The 22,701-nt window shown below is 47.1% G+C and overlaps 2 protein-coding genes across 2 annotated transcripts; one reads left to right on the top strand and one right to left on the bottom strand.

Annotated features, from left to right (window-relative positions):
* Window positions 1-1,084: 1,084 nt before the first annotated feature.
* LOC109770430 (probable proteasome inhibitor) lies at window positions 1,085-9,668 on the bottom strand. The gene is made up of 9 exons (XM_040393908.2): window positions 9,382-9,668; window positions 6,553-6,739; window positions 5,317-5,484; window positions 4,823-5,011; window positions 2,223-2,300; window positions 2,106-2,134; window positions 1,960-2,017; window positions 1,803-1,880; window positions 1,085-1,424 (listed from the first exon to the last, which is right to left on the bottom strand). Exons 1-9 carry the CDS (start codon window positions 9,542-9,544, stop codon window positions 1,352-1,354), a joined length of 1,023 nt encoding a protein of 340 aa, XP_040249842.1. The 5' UTR covers window positions 9,545-9,668; the 3' UTR covers window positions 1,085-1,351.
* A 945-nt stretch (window positions 9,669-10,613) lies between these two features.
* LOC109770433 (uncharacterized) lies at window positions 10,614-12,748 on the top strand. The gene is made up of 2 exons (XM_020329134.2): window positions 10,614-11,220; window positions 11,826-12,748. The coding sequence occupies exons 1-2, from the start codon at window positions 10,752-10,754 to the stop codon at window positions 11,855-11,857; spliced, it is 501 nt and encodes a 166-aa protein (XP_020184723.1). The 5' UTR covers window positions 10,614-10,751; the 3' UTR covers window positions 11,858-12,748.
* Window positions 12,749-22,701: the final 9,953 nt, after the last annotated feature.

The raw sequence follows: 22,701 nt of genomic DNA on the forward strand, positions 1-22,701 counted from the left end.
GGTACTGAAATGCGGCAAGCACAGTGATGCTCTTGAGTACGCGTTATCTTTTTTGATTTTGTGTTTGCAATAGCATTAGCAACACATACAGCGAGGGCTCGCCAAAGGTGGATGTGGCGACGGCGACCATGGGCAAGGCCCGGCAGCGGTGCCCATGGAGAGGGTTGACAGTAGAGGAGGCAGAAGCGGCCATGGCGACCATGGCCAAGGGCCTGCAGTGGCGGAGGGCGGAAGCGGCAACAGCGACTATGGCCGCGGGCTGGCAGTGACGGAGAGCGGAAGCGGCAACAGCGGCTATAACCGCCTGATCGTCTAACACCACCGTCTCAAGGCCGTCACGTACACACAATAAATATTCCCTCAACCACCACAGCTAATACAGCGTACGTCACACATCCCGATCCGAACGAACACACGACGATATAGAGAGCGTGCGAGCTCGTCCACGCCAAGCAATTTTCGACCCAAACCTAATATATTTTGGGTATTACCTTCCAGATTCTCCACGTGCACCTTTGTTCCAAAAAATCCCCAAATCTCTCCGCTGTCTTCTACCCCATCCTCACAACGAGAGTAGAGATGGCACCGCTACAGAGGGCAGCCGGCGGCGCTCAAAGCTTGCCGGTGTTTTTGCTGTGGGGAAGCTGAAGCTGCCACGCGTGATTGCAAGAACCTGGTGTAGTAATGACGACCCGAGCGGTGCTACGGACAGCGATCACCGGGACTGTGAGCAATGGCCCACCGTGCTATGACGACACTTAGCAGTGCTGCAAGCCATGTCAAACGGAGCAGGGGGCTGGGATGGCAACCATCGGTGTTGTGAGCCGCAGCAGGCTTTCTACAACCATGGCGAGGCGATGCTGCAAGCAGTAGTGGGATGGACCAGTGGTTCTGATGGACGGTCTGTGCTGCTATGAAGCAGGACAGTCGGTGCTCCGGCAATGATGATGCTGCAAGGGCGAGGGCAAGCGGCAACAAGACACTGCAGAAATCTGGGTCTTGTTGGAAGAACTCGAGGTCTGGGTGATACTGCATATGGAGAAACTGGAAACAAATATTAAGCCTACAGGGCAGCAACGAGGCAGACATTCCAGCAATAGCTTAGCTAAGATAAGAAGCACAGAGGGTTACGAAGGCAGCTCTACATACAATTGTACAGTCAAGTATGACAAAGCACGGTTTCAAAGGTGAATACAGGAGTTTACATTCATGTTCTCAAGCACAAGCAGAGTCTATTTAAAACACAATTTGTGATACATAGCAGGTTGGTGCTGCAAAGCGTTCACGATTGAGCACTGCAGAAACAAAGCAGTCATTCAGCGCAGGGTGCAGGTGGGCATGAAGCCGAGTCTCAGAAGAAGTCTGGGTCTTGTTGGAAGAACTCGTGGTCTGGGTGAGTGCTTCCGCCTGAATGCCTTGAACGCCTGCGTCAACAAAAAACCAGGTGGTGGGTATCAGCTGTTCATTGGAGTTTCATCTAGTGAGCACCCCACCCCTAAACACCGGTCAGGTGCAAGTAGAAATAAGTATATTGGTTTCAATTACATGTTAGTAAATTGTGTTCAATGACTTCCATGACGCAACAGTATATGGAAATATGTATTATGCTGAATGTTGCATTGGATGTGGATGCGAGTTAGCTATCAGCGCGAAAAAAAAGAACTATAAGCACCATTTGTTTCTTACTTGAGACAGCAAACCTTTCTAAAGTGGTATCAAATACAATAACAGGCCATCTCGAGCCTTACCGGTTGCCAAGCATAAAGTGGGTATATAGAAAATGTTAGGAATAATTAACTTACCTCACAAAGCGAGATGGTTCAAATCCTGGGACATCAGGCGGGCCAATTGGATCGTAGCGACCACCGGGTGGAACACTCCTATTGTGAAGTATTTGATTCCGTTTATGACAAAACAAATACTGCAATGGAATAATTAGTAAAGGAAAACTGAACATACCCCGGGTCACCAAAAGGAGTAGAAGGTGTTGAAGGAAAGAAGCATGGATCATTTGGGCCTGTAGTAATCAAATAGATTGTAAGTTGGACAGTGCAGCGGAACAAATGTGAAGAGATTCCAGAGATATTCAGTTGACAACATATTACCAACGTGCATACTACCACCTGTCTCACCACTGCAAACAATAAGACCCATTTGTTAGTTATGTTTGAAAGAACTGATGTGTTGATGTTTTTACATGTATATTATGGTAGGAGAGAGACCTATGAGGGTAGAAGCCTGCACCAGGAGCAGGGAAGGTGTCATCACGACCAAACAGAACCACTGGAGGATAAATCAGGCTGTAACACAATACATAACTGGAAATATTAGCCCCGTTATCAATATCCTATAACCAATTCACTACTGGTAGCCTGTTTATCCTACAACAGTGATAGAGAGTGCAAATTTTGGTAAAACCAAACATAATTAAGTTGGCATGAACCCCTTCACTAGGTTGTGCACTACTTGTAAAGAAAATTATCAGGAAATTCATAGTACTATGAAGTTTTAATACAGGCACATGTACCAAATTTCAAAGGAAAAATATAATCATATGCGTGATGTAGCAAAAGGACAGGAGAGAGAGAGAGAGAGAGAGAGAGAGAGAGAGAGAGAGAGAGAGAGAGAGAGAGAGAGAGAGAGAGAGTATACAATATAAGGGTGTTCTTATATATGTTTTTTTAGGTACAGAACAAACATGATCATATATATTTTCTATTAAGATTTTGTATATATGCCTAAACTATATTTTTGTAGTACCATAACTTTTATTGAGAATTTTGAAAATTTCTGAATCTATAACCTCAGGAACAGGTCCATATGGACATGAGTTCATCGTCATTTGTACCAAATTTTTGGGAGAATATATTATTTTGTGGAAACTTTCTTTGAACTGAAGTTGTATATTCCATAGACATTACCTTCCATAATATTATCTTCAGTGTGATTCATAAAATGAGTACTGTGAAGACACAGTATATATTTGTAAATGCTATCAGTAACATATGTTATATTGAAAGTAAGATCACAGTGACTCCATTGATATTCTTTTTGTTTACTTCCAACATACATCAAGAGAATTTGCATTGATCAAGACAGTAAAAAGTAACAATATCAATAAGTTGCAGTACCAAAATTTCGAAGTTGCACTAAAATTAGATGGCAATAGAATATGTAAGGACACACATGCTCATGAAAACTGAAGAAGGCTAGTTGCTATCAGGACCGAAGGTACTCAGCTTGTGATTGAAGCAGTGTACGCAAGAATGAAGTCAGAGAAAACTAGAAAATACTCACTAGTGGCTAAGAGAAACTCCAACGCGGATCACCAAATCCCCCATAAATGTGAGGAACGAACAGTCCGGACATTTTTTGCCATCGAACGGCGGTCACAAAACTTGTCCAGCCCGGCCCAGGCATCCAAAATCCCACAACAACCGGAACCAAACTAAGGGGAGGATTGGGGGAGCCCAGATGTCTGCCCCATCGGACTCAGGGACCCCAGACCAACCCAAAACCCCGTCTGCCGCTGCATCTGATCGCTCTCCGCACCACATTCATGCCAGTCAGAGGGGACATAACTAAACGGGGCGGCTTTGTACCGACATTCATGCTGGCTGACCAGCCATTCACCTGCCGACATTCACAATAGTGTGGCGAATGAGAATACTAATAGGGCGCTCCACATTCAACCGGCCGCTCCGCCCGCCCCGACTATTTACGATGGCCAGCCATGGCCCCAAAACCAGACCTCTCCGCGCCCTTCTCCCACCATCCAAGCAGCCATCCACTGTGGTCATGGCCCGTTCCTTTGCCATGTGGTACATGAACTTCACGCCGGCGTGCCTCGCCCAAATCACGTTGGAGGTCTGTGATGTGGAGGCCTGAATTCATGCTTGCATTTATGCAGGCCAACCATAGAGCTCTTCGGGGCGTTCCGAGGAGATGGAGGAGGGCCACCCATGGCCATGGCAGAGATCATCATGGAGTTAGCGCCAGTGTGGAGCAAGAGCCTGCATCAAAGGAGGACCGCCGGTGTCCAGGTTCCGCATTGTATAACCAAGGCAGCACTATGACCGGGTGATGGTGGAGGCGAAGGAGGAGGTGGCGCTGCACCACTAGAGGAGCTGTCGGTCTCTGTGTTCCATCTTCTTCAGGAGGAGCAGTAACTACAACCTAGCACTCCTCGAGGAGCACCGGCTAGTGGAGGACCAACTCTCGACGGAGCGGACGTCCAAAGATGTCGGCATGGCCATGTCCAAAGGACTCGAGTATTGTCGATGAGTAGGAGCAATGATCGATTCCATGCATAGTGCCGCACCATCTGCCGCGAGCGCGGGCAGCTCCTCTACAATGAGATGGAGCGCAACCGCCTCATTGACGTGCTAGAGGTGATGACTAACAACGCGCCGGACCAGCATGGTGATTATGGAAGCAAGGCAAACGTTGGTAGCTCCGCCTCATTCGCACCAGCACACAACAACGACTGGCCAGTCCGTCCGGCATGGGGATCGTCGACCCCACCTCCACTGGCGATGATGACCAGGCAGACTCTGATGAGGAGTAAATCTTTTAGGGTGTTTTAGATGTTTTAGTTATGGCCTTTTGATATGTATTAAAATATCGGAAAATCAATGCAACATATGGTGTCTCGGACATTTGGAGTTGTTTGATTTGGCGATCCGTGTTGGAGTTGCCCTAAGCCTTAGCGAGTTCTAATCATATTGGACACGACCAAATAAAAATAACATCAAAGTCCAAAATGGTGAATAGCAGTGTGCCACACAAAAGAAGGGAAATATACAAAAGCTTGTATTCATACCCGGCAGTCCTTGCGCTCGGGTTTTCCCACCGAGCATATTCAGAACTGGAGCAAGTGACAACAAAGTACAAAAAAGGTGAATAAAGGAGTGCCACACAAAAGAAGAAGGGAAAATACAAATGGTTGTATTCATAAATGGTTCGTTCAGTAGAACTTGTAGTCGGCTTTCCCCACATAACATTTCTATAACTGCAAGGAGAAGTGCAACGTGTTAACAGAATTACTAGCAAATGGAGTCAGCTACAATAGAGAAGCTTTGGAAGTTAAATTTTATGCGAAGGAGGAAAATCATCAGAATATAACCAGAAAAGCCCAAATTCCCAATATAATGATATTAATTCATTGATAGCAAGTAAAAATGCAACATGAAGTAATTCCATAGGGCAATATACTAGATTTTTGTTTGCGATGAGATGCACAGAAACTTTGTCTGATTTTAGTGTTAGAGATGGAGATGTGACGTGCCACAAGTTTAAAACCCAACATAGACATACCTGTTTATTGACGAACTGCTCTCAGCATTAGGATTCTGGGAGGCAGCAGCGTCCTTACCATTCAATTCAGCCAATAAGCTTAAGTTCAGGATATTAATGAAGTCCGTAAAACTCTTGTACAAATCTTTATAATTCCTGGTCTGTACTTCAGAGAAGAAATCCTTCACACTATATACAAGGAACCAGGGTCAAAAACTCAAAACTTTGAACTGGAAGATCCACGTGTGGATAGAACTATTCAACAGAAGGCCAGCCAGCAGAGCAAGTACCCAAAGTATTTGACATAATAATGATAAACTAAACACGACAGAATTTTCCTGTTGGCTGCACCGAGTCTTGCTTAACAAAGAAACTAGAAATGGATTCAGTACTACTTACTTCACATTGTATCACACCTGGACAATATAAGTCCATAACTTGGCCAGAAAATCATACTCAATTGAACAAAATAAATTTTTATACTACAGAATTTGTACCAACCCAAGTCATCACATAGTAGAATAGAGTAAGCACACCAACATGTTAGCAGAATTCATAAACAGGCTATATAAATCCATCTCATTGTTACTTGTCTCTATAATGCTGGTTAATACAAGTGAAGCTACCTAACAAAAAGAATGTGTTTGGTACCAACTCACTAACTAGCAATGCTCATGTGCATACAACAAGCAAAAAAAAACATCATAGTAGGTCAACCACCAAAGTAGTGTTACATATATAAAATGTCTCCACACGTAAAAGAGAACATGGAATGTGTAGCAAGCTGCAGTATGGTTATAAATCATATGTCCAAAGAAACAGGTCTTGAGTTCAAATGGCATGGCTTATAATTCATGTTATTATGTTACCAAATAGTTTAGTCAGCCCAGGTGACAAGGATTGTGATAGAGAAAGCCGACCATCACCATAAACTGAAATACGTATAGTAGCAAAGCAAATTTCCAATTTATCCCCACTTGTTAGTAACCAAATAACGGGAATGTGAACATATCATCACTACCGACTGAAATATTTATTGGAGTGAAGATTACCACATAACGTAAGTTCATGTCTTAAATCACAAACCATATTTCCTGTGTGAAGCAAGTAACATGTGTTCTAGTAAGTTATACATTGCTCTGACATAGTTTAATGCTGCTACTATCCATCGTGTTTTTAGAAAGTTATAACAATAAGCAAAGCACATACATCTAATCAATAATAATCTAAAACAATAATAACAAGACTGGAACATACTTTATCTGCACATGGAAGGGTTCCTCATGTTGTGCCTCAAGATCCATCGCATCAATAGCAAGGAAGTCAGCAATCACTACACATTTCATGAAAATGCACTTCTTCTTGCCCTCCTCCTCATCCTTGGAGTACAAAAAGGCATAGCAGTTGTCCATACTGTTCCAACCCTCAATTCCAACCTCCTCGTCTAGAGTTAAGCAAAATAAAAACATTACTTATATGATTAAAGGCTCGCAATTACAATAAAATTCAGGACTCACTTTCCTCTTTGATCTCACAACAGAACGTAACTTAATTCCCATCGAGTGAACCAACTACACACACTTTAAACTCACGTTAGAAATTTACACTTGGTATATTCCGGCTAGAATGACTGGTAAATTAGTTCCACAATGCAACCAGGAAAAAGAATTCATGGGTTCCATTCGTTTAGTGACCGGATATTCCAGCTCTCAGAATTATTTAACATAATGCCAAGTTTCTAAATTTAGATGTCTATTACCCACCTATTAAGATCAGTTTTGACTTGAAAATAATTTTAATTTTATCCCTCCTTGAAAATTATTTAACGTAATGCTAAGTTCCTAAATTTGGATGTCTATTTCCCACCTGTTAAGATCAGTTTGACTTGAAAATGATTCTAGTTTTAATGACCGGCTAATTTTAGATCAGAACATATAAACATAAACTCCAGCTCAAGGAGCGATATTCTCTGATTCAGAAATCCAAAATACTAGCATATTATATTACTACCAGATAAGATCAAACCATAGACCATAAATCTAGGGAAGGGACTGATTGACTGAATTTAAGTTGACAATTAAGCCGTTAACTGTTTGACTTAGGGACAAATTTCCCAAGTCAACCACTCCCGAAATAGAAGAAGCAGCTACTGGTTCAGGACCTTGCACCATTAACACCTAAATATAGCCGAACCATCAATCTACATCTATCCACTCAGGAAATCAACCCGAAAATCATCATCAGAGATGCCTTTGTTAATTTCACAAGAATCTAAAGAACATGAATTAGCAATGATGTGACTTCTGCAACATTTCGAGAGAGTGAATGCACATACAATACACAAAAGGCAATTTTTAAGAGGTTTAAACTTTTGTTCAATAGAAAGGTGGCGCTCCTAACAGTTCGTCGAAAAAAAATCCTTGGCCAAAATCAGATGAAAATAAATGTGTAACAGAAGTCGTGCAAAATTTCCTTCGAGAATATTTCAATCCAATCTAAGAAGACTTCAACATTAAAATGTAACCTTGGTACTATACACTTAAAACCAATCACTTCATCACTGGTTCAATTAATAATTTCTAACAGAAGGAAGTGGTTGAATTTGTGAATACGATGACAATCGTGTGCAAGCATCAGGAAATGTTTGTTGAAGGTTTATGTTATAATTGATGCACAATCTGTAGTTCAAATTGAGTTTCAGTTACATGCATGTGTTAGGACTATTTTTTGTAACCAAGTTCGTTTAAAGTTCAAAGTACTAGATATTAGCTTTTGGTATGTTATGCAGGCCAAGCACTACAACATACTGATCTACTCAATTGAAAAAATTATACCATGTTTAGCGAGCACAGAGCAAGGCAGCCGGTAAACAGTCAAATAATTAAAGAGAGTCCCGCATGATGAGGTGACTGGAATTTGCTGGATGTTTTTGATGATGGCCTGGCTCGTGATGTCATTATTATTTTTATTTCTTTACTTGAAAAGTAAAGTGCGGCATGAATATCAGGAAGGCCGAGTGAATCCAGCTGACTTAGGCCGTCCGATTCGGCAGCTATGCAATTTATGTAGGGTAAAGATAAAGAAAGGTTGTAAATTCAATGGTGGATATTCTCATCATAGCTTTAAATAGCATGCTATGTGATCATATGTTTGACGCTTGTAGAGTGCTATGCGATGCATTTAGCGCGAGGCCCCTGCAAACGCAATAGCACCGAGATAACGCGCTATTTAGCACTATGATTGACATGGTATATCTTTAGGCGGGAAACGAGAAGGTGGGTGGTAAATCCAAACTCGAAACTGGTGTATTAATTATGGTAATAGAGATCGATGCTAGTATACATAGAACATGACACTGCAATGATCAAGGAGTACTTATGTAGTTCCGTAGCATACAAAGAATTGAATAATAATCCAGTGATCCAAGTCTGAATCCAGAGGTTCAATACAGAACTAACGAAATTTAGCGTAGTAACATACAGCGCACTACTAAGTTCAGTCACAGAGGCAAATTTGAATTACGAATTCCGAAATAGGAATTTCACTCCACTGCATGGATTGAACTGCTAATTGCAGATTAGAACATATAAACATAAACTCCAGCTAAAAAATCGATACTCTGTTTCAGAATTCCAAAATGGCAAACAATATTACTCCCTCCGTACGTCCTAAATAAGTGTCTTTGATTTAGTACAACTTTTTTTTGGATGGAGGTAGTACTAGCTACCAGAGAAGATCAAACCATAGATGCTAAATCTAGGGAAGGGACTGATTCACTGAATTAAGTTGACAATTGAGCCTTTAAACTGTTTGACTTAGGGACACATTTCCTAAATCAACCACGCCTGAAATAGAAGAAGCTCCTACTGACCTTGCACCATTTACACCTAAATATAGCCCAACCATTCATCTACATCGATCCACTCGGGAACTCAACCCGGGAATCATCATCAGATATGCAACAAGGAGCCCTAAACATGGGTCAGTCAAATCCTAACTAGCAGGCTACTGTACGGTCAAACTAGAAAACACATATATACGTACATAACATAACACCTAGGGCTAAGGGCGTAAGGCAGAACGCACCTGCGGGCAGGGGGTCGAAGAGCGCGGAACGACCGACGGCGCAGAGGGAGTATCCGTCGGCCAGGAACGCGGCGTTTGCGGCGAACGCGAGGCCATCGTGGGCACTGCGGAAGAAGGGGCGCGCGGCCCTCACGACCGCCATCGCGGCCTCGGCGGTCACCATCGTGGAGGCGGTGATCCCGCGGCGCTTCGGTGGTTCTGGTGAAGTACCTGTTTATTGACGAACTGCTCTCACCGTCAGGCTTCTTGGGCAGCAACAGGCAACGTCCTTACCATCCGGATAAGAAATTCCATATTACCAGGCGTGGATCCGGCTGCGAGCAACGGAGGGAGCGAGGGCGGGTCGGGCGTCCGGGCGCGGCGAGCAGCGGAGGCAATGACGCCAGGCCGGACGTTGGGGAAAGGCGGGAGACTGCGGCGGTGATGGGAGGGAGTCCTGGGGGAACGGGGCGGGGCACCGGCGCGCGTGGGACGGTGCGGCTGTGTGGTGACGGCGCCCTAGGAAAGAAAGGGGACGAGAGGCTGGGTCGGGGGTGGGGATGAAAAGGACGAACTAGTAACTGAGATGTACCCTAGAAATAAAAGAGTAACTGAGATCTGAACCACCCCCCCACCTTCAACTCGAGCAAGCAAGCTACCCCTCGTCCGTCCCGTGCGTGACCCGTTGACGTTGTGCAACTGTTCGTTGACGGACATGGAGAGAGTCGATGGACTGCTGCAGGGGTCTCGGCTGGTCTGGAGACTCCCAGGGCCCATTGTCTAAAGCCATCTTCTTCCTCGACTCCTGTCCAGATGTAAACAAAAACGTATTCTCACCGACTTCCTTGCAAGGAACACCTCCCATCGGGCACCAGATACGCCCCAGCGTTTCTGCCATCGCTTCAACGAAAACCAGCTTCTTCGAGACGAGTTTAGCCAGCGCCTGTGGTAGTCTTAGAAGATTATGTACCAAGAAAGCGGATCGAGGACTACTCTTTCGATACTATCCCGATATGGGTGAGAGTGCTCCGGCTGCCACTTGGTTTAATGAATAGGGATGCCGGGGAAACCATTGGACTAGAATTGGGAGAGGTTATTTGTCACAGGCCCAATGTCAGATCAGCCCGAAGACGATGAACAGGCCCGGCCCAGGAGGAGGAAACGGGCCAACCGGCTCTTCGACCCAGCCACCTGGGAAATGGGTGGATAAGTAGTGGGTGTGTGTGTGTGTGGAGTGAAAGGCATCGAGTGAATTGGGTTGTAATCCTCTCCTCCTCCCGACCCTTCTCTCCCTTCCTCAGCAACCCTAGCCTCCGATCCCTTTTCCCCTTCCTTCTCAATTCCTTTACCTTCACCATGAATTCGATGAACTAAGAGAGAGACCATAACATATGGTATCAGATTTGCCACAATACCTCCAGAAACCCATCTTTTCCACGCGCCAACAACGACGAGCAGTGGCGATGGAGCAGCGCGTCGACGAGCTCGCGGCGACTCTCAAGCTGATCCAGGATCAAAACGCCTCCATCCAGAAGGCGGTGGCGGCGTCCACGGCCCTCTTCGAGGAGATCAAGCCCTCGGTCCTCGACCTCGCGGAGTGGCGACCGGTGTTGGACCAGGCGGTGACGGATCTGCGGGAGGATTTGGGCGGAGTGCAGCGCGACCTCGACCACGTCATCTGCAACCCGATCCTGTCGCTGAAGCCAACCGATCTACCGCCGCTGATGCCGCAGCCATCGCCACACGACGTCTTCGTCACCGCCACGACCACCTCCAGGCCCGATGGCCGCCACGATGACACAGCTTTCCGGGGGGCGCGACCTGGGGGATTGACTACCCTGGTTCCACCTCCGGTCACGGGTACGTGCGCAGGCCCTGATACTCGATCTCGTTCACTGATCCGCTCACCCGAGCCGCGTCAATTTTCCTCTGGTCTGTCTCGTTTTCGTCAACACTCGCGTTCGGGTAGCGCGCATCGTTTTCGTTCATCTCTGCCACCCAGGCCTAAGATAGATTTTCCTCTGTTTGTGGGGGACATACCACGCAGTTGGAAATGCAATTGCGAGTCGTATTTTCGAGTGTTCCACCTTGATCCGGAGCTATGGGTCGACACGGCAGCGATGCATTTCTCTGGTCCAACAATGCTCTGGTTGGAGAATGAGGGGTTTGATCTTAGTCAGATGGCGTGGGAGCATTTCTGTTCGCTGGTGTGTGACCAGTTCGAACGCAACGGGTTCAATTCCCTATTGCGTCAACTTTTTCATCTTCGTCAAACTGACTCAGTGTCAGAGTACACCTCTCAGTTTAATGATCTCATGCATTCTCTCTTAGCACATAGTAGTTCTTGGGATCCTGCCTTGTTTCCATCCCGTTTTGTTGATGGTCTTAAAGATGAAATTCGAGTTGTTGTTGTAGTGCACAATCCTCGCGACATGTATACTGATGTTTCCTTGGCATATTTGCAGGAAGAAGCGCTGGAAATCTCGAAGCGGCGTGAATCACGCCGTTCAGACAACGTCTCTGGTGGTCGCTCCCATTTGCGGGGGGCAATGCCCCTACCTCCACCACCGGGGCGTCCCCCCTCCACCTACGGAAAAAAAGATGATCGGAGAACAGCGCCCTATACTATCGCGCAGACAGCTCCATCCACTGATGAGCAGTTGACCACTCTCCGTGCGTACCGCCGTGCTCGAGGTCTCTGTTATCTCTGTGGGAAAAATGGTCTCGTGATCACAAGTGTGCAGTAGCAGTCCAGTTGCATGTGATGCAGGAGCTGTTTGATGTGCTGGGCATACAAGGGTTCAGTTCAACATCTGAGGACAGTGACACGGCCAGCGAGTGTCATACCATCTCTCGAGCAGCAATGGAAGGATCAGTTGGTCGCTCCTCAAACTGTCCGATTGCAAGGGCGTATTCAGAATCAAAAGGTTCTCATGTTGATTGATTCGAGTAGTTCTCATAGCTTTGTCAGTGGAGCGCTATCAGCTCGTTTGTCTAGTGTGGTAGCAGCTCGCCGGCCGTTCCCGTTCAGAGTTGCTGATGGTGGACAGTTGCAGTGCACACAGGAGATTCCTGCGGGGGAATGGACAGTGCATGGCCACACATTTTGCTCCAGCCTCAAGGTGTTGCCGCTTGGATGCTATGACATGATTATTGGTATGGACTGGTTGGAGGCTCACAGTCCGATGCAGATTCATTGGGGCGATAAGTTACTTCAATTTGTTCGCGATGGGAAACAAATTTCCCTTCATGGCGTACAACCGCAGCTGCAGCAGTGCTACCAGCTAACTTCAGAGCAGCTGTCGGCCTTGTTTCATCAGAATGATGTGCAGCAGATTGTGCAACTGTGTACGGTGGACGGTGCTGAGCAGTCTGATGCTATTCCAGAGGAGATGTAACACCCCGCATGTAACTTGCCATATTTGTAACTCCGACTCTTGCCATTTTCGGCTATGTGATATGTTTTTCCCTCCGTTGTCGGGTTTTGTCTTTCGTTTTGTTTTTTGTCATGTCATGCATTTTCATATCATGTCATCATGTGCATTGCATTCGCATACGTGTTCGTCTCATGCATCCGAGCATTTTCCCCGTTGTCCGTTTTCCAATCCGGCGCTCCTATCTCCTCCGGTGCACCCCTCTTGTTTTCTTTCGTGTGCGTGTGTCAAACTTTCTCGGAATGGACCGAGGCTTGTCAAGTGGTCTTAATATACCACCCGGAGACTACCGGTCAAGTTTCGTTTCATTCGGAGGTCGTTTGGTACTCCAACGGTTAACCGGGCATCCGCAAAGTCCATTTGAGTGTCCAGCAAAACCCCCCTCAAAAACCAGCCCAAAACCCACCAAACTCTCTTCCATGCTCTAGGTCGTTCGATCACGATCGTGTGGGCGATAACCGTACCTCATTTGGAGTCTCCTAGCTCCCTCTACCTATAAAACTCCATCTCCCCCGAAAAACGAAACTGCAGACGAAACCCTAACCCTCTCCCTCCGCGCCGCGCCGGACGCGTCCGCTCCGGCCGGACAACGTCCGCCGCGCCGCCCGACCAGTCCGGAGCCACCACGTGTCGCCGCCGGGTCCTCCCGCCGCCGCGGCCCGCCAGGCCTGCCGCCGGCCCGCGGGCCCGCACGCCCCTCCGCGCCCAGCGCGCCGCCGACCCGACGCCCGCCGCCCGCGCGCGCGTGCTCCGCCGCCTGCCGCTCGCCGGCGCCGCCGCGGCCTCTCCGCCGCCGGTCGGCGCGACCCCGCCGCCTCGCCGCCGGCGTCCCTCCCCGCCGTCGCCTCGCCTCCCTCCGGCCTCGCCTCCTTCCCTCCGGCCTGTCCCTCCTTCCCCGTCGCCGGCCAGGAGCACGGGCTCGATCCAGATCCGCCGAGAAGAGGTTGACTTTTCCTCCCCCGTACCCTCTAAATTTTCTAAGTCTTGATATTATTTTAGCAAGTGCTCCTGTTCCCGATGTGATAACTCCGTGCATGTAGCTCTGATTCGTGCGTGTAATATGTAAAATTGTTCGATTCGTGATGCTCTTCATTTTGTTCAATTGCACCGTGTTCATTTGAGGTCATCTTGATGCCCAAATCTCTGTTGGAAGAAGGCTATTTGCTGTTATTATCTGGTTCTTATCAAAACTTGGAGATTTGTCATTTTTGTATCATTTAATCTGTGCATCTTTTGAGCATGAGCTCTACATGTGTTTTAAAGTATGCCATGCCATCTTTTCAGTGGTGTAGTCCATGTATTTTTGTGATCTCTGTGGTGACTAGCACAAGCATGCAAAGTAGGCTCCATAATATTTCTGATTTCAGGGACTTGGTGATTTCTCCAAGTCCTTGTCTGCTGTAATTTTGTTGCCATGTAAACTTGATGCTACAGAGAGATCCATCCATATTTTGGAGATGTTCAGTAAGGATGTTTTGTAGATATAGTTGTAGTTGATCCATTCCTGCAATTGTTTGCAATTATGGAGGGCCATAGCATGACTTAATCTTGCTCTACTTTTGCTATAAAATATCTCTGGCAGATTCTTAACATGATATGCAATTTTGCCAAGCTTATTGTAGTTGATAAATATATGTTATTCAATTGTTCTTGTCATGGTTAGCTTCATAAATATGCCATCTTGCTGGCAGAATGCTTGGTTTGTTATGCGTTGCTTTCTACTGAGTGCATCAAGCTCACAAAGAGGCCTACATATTAATATTTCTGCCATGCTCTGTTTTGTGCAGAGTCTGAAACCTGTTAACGAAACTTGCTATGTTTACATGCTTGCCATCATATCTTCTGGTCCTTTTTGCCTTATTGTCAGTAAGGGACTTTTGTCATGTGCATTTAGTGGAACACTGCCATGCCTTGTTTTGCTATGTTAAGGTCCTGTAGCATGTTGATTTCGTGCTCTGAACATTGCTACCTGATGCTGTTTACTGCCATGTCCAGTTTTTCACCAAGTCTGTGAACCTGTAATCTTTTGCACTTTTGCCATGCTTGTTTGAGCTTGATATGTTGTGAACTAGCCATAGCTCAGTGTTCATCTTTTATCAAGCATCTCCTGTAGATTACTGCCATATGCTTTGTTGCTATGTTGGGGTGCTGTAGCATTGTTACTTGCTGCATTTTAGGTGCTATCATGCTGTTAATCGCAGATTCGTGTCATTCTTGTTTTGCTTGCCATTTGCAAACCGTGCATCCGATTCCGGTGATCTTTATATCGATTTCGACCGAAATCATCTCAACTTTCCAGTGGCATGCTTGGTTTGCCAATTCGCATCGCATATCATATGTTGCATATCATACATGTTTTGCATCATGTTGCTTGCGCATTTCTCGTGGTTGATTGTGGTTCCGTTTGTTTGTGTTCTTGCCTTGGGTAGAGCCGGGAGACGAGTTCGTGAACGAGGAACCTGTCGAGTATGCTTACGAGGATCAAGCTTTCGACAACTCTGAGAACCTTGCAGGCAAGATGACCACCCCTCGAAATCACTTCTATCTTTGCTATACTAGTTGTTCGCTCTATTGCCATGCTCGCTACCTATCACTTGCTATATCATGTCTCCCATTTTAGCCATGTCAGCCCCTAACCATCCTTTCCTAGCAAACCGTTGTTTTGCCTAAGTTACCGCTTTTGCTCAGCCCCTCTTATAGCGTTGCTAGTTGCAGGTGAAGTTGAAGTTTGTTCATGTCGGAACATGGATATGTTGGGATATCGCAATATCTCTTATTTAATTAATGCATCTATATATATTTGGTAAAGGGTGGAAGGCTCGGCCTTATGCCTGGTGTTTTGTTCCACTCTTGCCGCCCTAGTTACTGTTATACCGGGATTATGTTCCTTGAGTTTGCGTTCCTTACACGGTCGGGTGATTTATGGGACCCCCTTGACAGTTCGCCTTGAATAAAACTCCTCCAGCAAGGCCCAACTTTGGTTTTACCATTCGCCGCCTAAGCCTTTTTCCCCCGGGTTTTCGCGAGCCCGAGGGTCATCTTATTTTAACCCCCGGACCAGTGTTCCTTCGAATGCTGGCCCAAACTGGGCGATGTCCGGCGCCCCCTGGGCAACCAGGGTCTATGCCAACCCGACGTCTTGCCCATCCGGTGTGCCCTGAGAACGAGATATGTGCAGCTCCTATCGGGATTTGTCGGCACATTCGGGCGGCTTTGCTGGTCTTGTTTTACCATTGTCGAGATGTCTTGTAAACCGGGATTCCGAGACTGATCGGGTCTTTCCGGGAGAAGGTTTATCCTTCGTTGACCGTGAGAGCTTATGATGGGCTAAGTTGGGACACCCCTGCAGGGTATTATCTTTCGAAAGCCGTGCCCGCGGTTATGAGGCAGATGGGAATTTGTTAATGTCCGGTTGTAGATAACTTGTCACTTGACCCAATTAAAATACATCAACTGCGTGTGTAGCCGTGATGGTCTCTTCTCGGCGGAGTCCGGGAAGTGAACACGGTCTGAGTTATGCATGACGTAAGTAGGTGTTCAGGACCTCTTCTTGGTCATTGTTAGATGACGTCCGTTCCGTTGCTTCTCTTCTCGCTCTCATTTGCGCAAGTTAGCCACCATATATGCTTTTGCCGCTGCAGCTCCACCTCTTTGCACCTCCCTTTCCTACAAGCTTAAATAGTCTTGATCTCGCGGGTGTGAGATTGCTGAGTCCCCGTGATTCACAGATTCTACCAAAACAGTTGCAGGTGCCGACGACGCCAGTGCAGATGATGGCGTCGATCTCAAGTGGGAGTTCGACGAGGAACGTGGTCGTTACTATGTGTCTTTTCCTGATGATCTGTAGTGGAGCCCAGTTGGGACGATCGGGGATCTAGCATTTGGGGTTGTCTTATTTTCATCTGGATTTTGACCGTAGTCGGTCTTTATGCTTGTATTTTGGATGATGTATGAATAATTTATGTATTGTGTGAAGTGGCGATTGTAAGCCAACTCTTTATCCCATTCTTGTTCATTACATGGGATTGTGTGAAGATGACCCTTCTTGCGACAAAACCACTATGCGGTTATGCCTCTAAGTCGTGCCTCGACACATGGGAGATATAGCCGCATCATGGGCGTTACAAGTTGGTAATCAGAGCCATCCCCGACTTAGGAGACCCCTGCTTGATCGAATCACTGGCGTTGTTGAGTCTAGATCAAAAATGTTTTGAGTCTTAGGATTATATATATCGAAGAGTAGGATTCTTTTTACTCCTCAGTCCCTTCGTCGCTCTGGTGAGGTCTCCTGACCTAGAAGTTTTGACTATTCTCTCCTCAAATTTCACTAAATTTTTTTTAGGATCACGCGGGTATCTTGAAATCATTTCGATGGTTTTGTGACGAGAACATTGTTCTTGGTGCCTCCTGTCATTTAGGGGTTGTGGCAGTGTCCCGGGGAGTTGAGCTCCGAGGTGTTGTCGTCACAATTTTATCGTTGCAGTTCTGGAATACCTGAGTTTCGCCGACATCGAAATCTCTTTTATGCAGTTGTTGGTGAGATCACCTCGACGCCACCCAGTACTGGGGTGGGAGTTCGGGAGTATTGCCATAACTTGTATAACGGATGTTTTTCGAAGGTTGAGGTAAACGATTTCCGAAGATTTCTTGGTTATGTGTTGACGGATGGATACAGCTGGATCTAGGGATTGCTAGTTTGGGTGATATATTTTGTGTCCCCTGTATCCCCTACACCAGATTGCATAACCAGAAAGTTTCGGGAGTTTATAAGTGGGAATTCTAGTAGCCTTAGGATATCTTTCCGACAGATGCATGATATGAGATTGGGGTTCGACGTCTAGTGGTCCGCCTTTCCACGGTTGATTTTACAGTGGTCTCGTTGTGTCTTAAAGAATCCATGGCTTTGCCGACTCGGGGACGCTTCGTATGTCATGTGCACAGCCTTGTACATGATGGTGCTGTACGATTGAGCCCGTGTGGGCCGCACCACGGAAACTTCGGTCGAAATATCTATCATATGTTTGTTCCGGCTTATTCTGCAAGCCAATACTTGTTTTATTTTGTATTGTGGTATTCGAGTTGCTTCGAATTCATATGTTCACTCCATATCTTTTCAAGTGGCTTCTCAACTTATGGAAGTGTGATGTTTTACTACGGAATTCATTCGTTCATCTTCGTTCGAATGTTTATTGTGAAGACTATATGTTGCAATTTCTATCCGTTGATTCTACTTATCTATTTGTCTATCAAGATGCTAACGGATGTCACCCTCTTCAGGATGGCTCCGCCAACGCGTCAGAATCCGGATCGCAATGAAGGGAGTCAAGCGAACCCTCCGCCACCACCTCCACCTCCGGAGGCATGGCAAGCAATCATGGCAGCCACCAACGCCAATGCTCAGATGATTCTGCAACTCTTGCAAGAACATACTCAAGGGCAAGGCAATCAAGGCAATCAAGGTCAAGGCAACAATCAGTTTCACTTTGCCACTCTCAACCAGTTTCTCGCAAATCAGCCCAAGTCTTTCAGCTACTGTGCCGAGGCCACGGATGCCGATCATTGGACACTAACATTCGCTTCACCACAGCTTTCCATCCTCAAACTAGTGGCCAAGTCGAGCGAGTCAATCAAATTCTTGAAGATATGCTCAGGGCTTGTGTCATTTCTTTTGGCATGAAATGGGAAGATTGTCTTCCTTATGCTGAATTCTCCTACAACAACAGCTTCCAAGCGAGTTCGGGCAAGGCCCCATTCGAGATTCTCTATGGCAGAAAGTGCCGTACTCCTCTCAATTGGTCAGAGACTGGTGAACGCCAACTTCTTGGTAATGAGTTAATCACTGAAGCAGAAGAAATGTGTAAAGTCATCCGTGATAATCTCAAAGCCGCGCAATCGCGTCAGAAGAGCTACTATGATAGTAAGCATCGTGATTTGGCTTTCGAGAGCGGAGACCATGTCTACCTCCGCGTCTCTCCAGTGAAAGGCACTCGTCGTTTCGGTATCAAAGGGAAGCTTGTCCCTAGATACGTGGGTCCTTTCAAGATCATTGGCAAAAGAGGCGACCTCGCCTATCAACTTGAGCTTCCTTCCAACTTCGCGAACGTGCACGATGTGTTCCACGTGTCATAGCTCCGCAAGTGCTTCAAGACGCCTGAGCGCACTATCAACTTCGAAGAGATTGACCTCCAAGAAGATTTGTCTTATCATGAGCACCCAGTTGCTATTCTTGAAGAAACTGAGCGCAAGACTCGCAACAAGTCTATCAAATTCTTGAAAGTGAAGTGGTCGCACCATTCCGACCGGGAAGCCACCTGGGAACGCGAGGACCATCTCTATTGTGGAATTGTCACGGCAGATGTCCTCGAGCTAGGACTTAGTCGTGGAGCCATCGCAACTAGGAAGCTTGATGGGGTTATGTGGGACAAGGAACACGAGGGTTTATACTGGTTCGGCCCCTTACGATGAAGGTAAAAGCCTACGTCCAGTTGAGGTGGTATTGATTAGGGTTACGATCACCAGGGAGCTAAACTGCTATGCCCGGCTCTCGACGAGATTGTTGTTGTCCCTAAACCGCTGCAGGGTCGTCCCTTTATATAGGGAGGCGGACGCCCAGCAGCCCTTAGAGTCCCAGCCGGCTCATAAGAGTGTCCGGCTCGGACTCTCAATCATACTTGCCTTACACTACAAGTTCTACCATAATAATGATTATAACTATGGGCCTTAAGCCGTATCCGGGTCTTAGCCCATCTCTGGCCCATCTCTTCAAGCTTGTCTCCGGGCTTCTGGCAACGACCATACGAGTAACCCGGCCCCTCCTGGCGGGTGACTCTAAGGTCTATATCCTCAACATTAGGCCCCAGATTGATTTGAGCCGGCTCATGTCAATCTTCAATGCTTCTGACAGAAAAAATCTCCGGCTTACCATTCATGTGAAAGCCATAACCCGGAGTGACGTCATCCTCTGGACTCCGGATAATCCGCCGTGACGTCATCCTCCATTAAGTCCGTTTTTTACTCCGCCAGATTCGCAACGGATCTTTGCTTTTACTGTCATTCCGAAAATCTTGGCATCGTGGGGGGAGATAACCACGCCGTGGTCTCCTTGAATCTCGCGCCCACTTATGACCTTGCCTTATAAATAGGCCGGCCCGACGGGCTCTTCTCACGCTCCCTTCTTCCTCCTCGCGCCGCTGCCTTCTCACCGAGCTCGCACTCCGCCGCCGCCGTCTCGCCTCCGGTCTTCGTCAACCTTGGCCGCTGCATCACCCTGACTCGGACCAGACAAACGGCGGCGACTCCTGCACCTCTTCAGCTCCGGTAAGTTCTCACCACCCCGTAGAGTAGATCTGCAGTAGGGTTCACCGTGTTCTTCGTGTTCATCGCCATTGCCACAAGCTTCGGTAGTTCTTCCTAGTCCCTGCCCTTGTTTGATCCTTAGCCTTGTATAGAACTAGTGCGGCAGTTGTTTAGGCCTCATTTCAAATGCCAGTAGATCTCTTTCCACTGTATAGATGCTTCGTTCGAGCTCAAGAACATGCACTCGTCTGTTTCTAGGTCTAGAAAATTTTCATTTCACCCGACCATTTTGATCCAAAAAAGTTACCGCAATATGTGAAACCTGTTTTACCACACTTAGTAAAAACTGCAACCATTGAATCTTGGCGGCTTATGATTCCGGGTTAAACTACCCACGCGCTGTAGAATCCTCCGGTTTAAAGAAAGCCATGCTTCGTAGAATCCTCCGGCTTAACTGTAGTAAGGCCGTAGATAACCAACTTAACCTGAATGCCCCTGCGGCTTAAATAACCCACTGTACCTGAGTATATATCATTAGTCCCCTTCATAAGCCGCCACCTTAGTTTTGAACTATAGATCTCCGGCTTATAATTAACCCGGACATTTTCCTTTTGTCATAGACTGCCAACTTTCACCATGCCTTCCAAGGCTCCCATCACTTGCAACTGGATGAGGTCCAACGTCACCAACGAGACCCTAGCCAATTTTGTTAAGTCCGGATATCTCCCCAAGAAAGAATTCATGTCCTACCGTGCCCCTGACCCGTCAGAAGAAAGACCACAGCCAAGGGACGGGGAGGTAGTGATCTTCGCAGATCATATGAGCCGGGGCTTCGCACCGCCCGGCTCAATGTTTTTTAGAGATGTGCTCAACTTCTTCGACTTGCGGCCTCAAGATATAGGACCCAACTCCATATCCAACATCTGCAATTTTCAAGTCTTCTGCGAGGTTTACCTTGGAGAAGAGCCAAGTCTGCTGCTTTTCAGAGAGCTGTTTTACTTAAACCGCCAGAATGAGTGTGCCAATGGGCCGAGTCTGGAGTTAGGTGGCATTTCCATCCAGCGGCGTAGGGATTGTTTGTTCCCTTATGCAGAGCCGCCAAGCCACCCCAAGGACTGGAACATGACTTGGTTCTACTGCCAAGATACGTCCCCGGCTGACGAAAGCCCGCTGCCCGGCTTTCGCCCAACATGTCTAGAGCCGACTCACCCACTGTCGGATAAGCTAACTCCAGCGAAGCGCCAGCCTCTGCTTCCTACCATCAATAAAATCAAGGCCCTCCTGGGCAACGGTCTGAACGGAATCGACCTGGTCCGGGTCTGGATCTCATGGCGGGTGATCCCATTGAGCCGCCGCCCCGGCTTAATGTGTGAGTACACCGGGCGAAAGGATGACCCTCAGAGGCACAGCCGCAATGATCTTCCAGAAGATGTTGCAGAAGAGGAGACCAAGGCTCTTTTAAACGAGAGCCTGGCAGACTGCGGAAGGACCGTGTCGGGGATATACCCCGCAGTATGACCCGGCTGAGATGTAACCTGGCTGGGATTGGGTGTTTCATTGATGACCCGACAGATTATAAGCCGACAGGAACAGTTAAGTAGGTTAAGCTCGCGGGAACAGTTGAACATCGTAACCCGGCAGACATGGTCATGTAACCCGGCACATGGTAAGCCAGATCGTAAGCCAGATGGTAAGCCAGATCGTAAGCCAGATGGTAAGCCAGATCGTAAGCCAGACGGTAAGCCAGATCGTAAGCCAGACGGTAAGCCAGATGGTAAGCCAGATGGTAAGTCAGATCGTAAGCCAGATTGTAAGAAGCCCAAGACGTTAAGAAGCCCATGGTGAGACGTCAAAGTAAGGTTAAATCTTAAGTCCGAGTTGGACTCTACATGTAACCCGCCCCTTCAGCTTATATAAGGAGGGGCAGGGCACCCCAAGAGGGGACGAGAAACAATCGATAGGGCTAAACACCGAGAGCCGGTTCCCGGCGACTCTCCCGTGATCATAATGAGACCTAGCCTCAAACAGCATGTAGGGTTGTTACCGGATGATGTTTCCCGGGGCCCGAAGCTGTCTAAATCCTTGTCTTGTGTTGCGTCTCTCGATTCCGCTCAACCCCTCTCACGCTACCACATAGATGCGTTGGCCTCACGACTAAGTCCTGACACTAAGGACATCTGACGTGTTAATTCCACGACAGACCGGGTTAGCCCCATTCTGCAAGACCAATCCAGCCCCAGCGGTAAGCCGCTGACTTTAACTTTTCATCTTCGTCTGCATATAACCTTCATCTGAACCTGTTTTAAGAATTCCTCATTGTATTTTTCAGGCTGATGACAAGTTCTGGCGGGTCAAGTATGACCATGAGGCGGCCAAGAAGGCCAGGAAGGCAAAGAAAGCCGCCAAGAAAGCCGCCCCTCGCAAAAAAGGAAGGAGGCCTACTGCTTCGGAGCTGATGCAATTAAGCGACAGCTCCGAGTCAGAGGTAACCCCCAAGCCTTTAAATTCTTGCTGTACTTGTTATTTGTTGCTGTTTTCCTTATCGACACTTGCTCATTGACAGGATGACACCGGCGCCAGTAACCCGGTGGTTGAAGAGGTAACATCACTT

The sequence above is a fragment of the Aegilops tauschii genome, chromosome 6 (assembly GCF_002575655.3).
Source record: "Aegilops tauschii subsp. strangulata cultivar AL8/78 chromosome 6, Aet v6.0, whole genome shotgun sequence".
NCBI lineage: Eukaryota > Viridiplantae > Streptophyta > Magnoliopsida > Poales > Poaceae > Aegilops > Aegilops tauschii.

Coding starts and splice junctions, on each gene's coding strand:
- LOC109770430 (XM_040393908.2), bottom strand. CDS start 9,544: ATGGTGACCGCCGAGGCCGCGATGGCGGTCGTGAGGGCCGCGCGCCCC. Junction 5,485..6,552: donor CCCTTCCATGTGCAGATAAA/GTATGTTCCAGT, acceptor CCTTGTATATAG/TGTGAAGGATTTCTTCTCTG. Junction 1,881..1,959: donor ACTCCTTTTGGTGACCCGGG/GTATGTTCAGTT, acceptor ACTTCACAATAG/GAGTGTTCCACCCGGTGGTC.
- LOC109770433 (XM_020329134.2), top strand. CDS start 10,752: ATGGTATCAGATTTGCCACAATACCTCCAGAAACCCATCTTTTCCACG. Junction 11,221..11,825: donor GGTTCCACCTCCGGTCACGG/GTACGTGCGCAG, acceptor GCATATTTGCAG/GAAGAAGCGCTGGAAATCTC.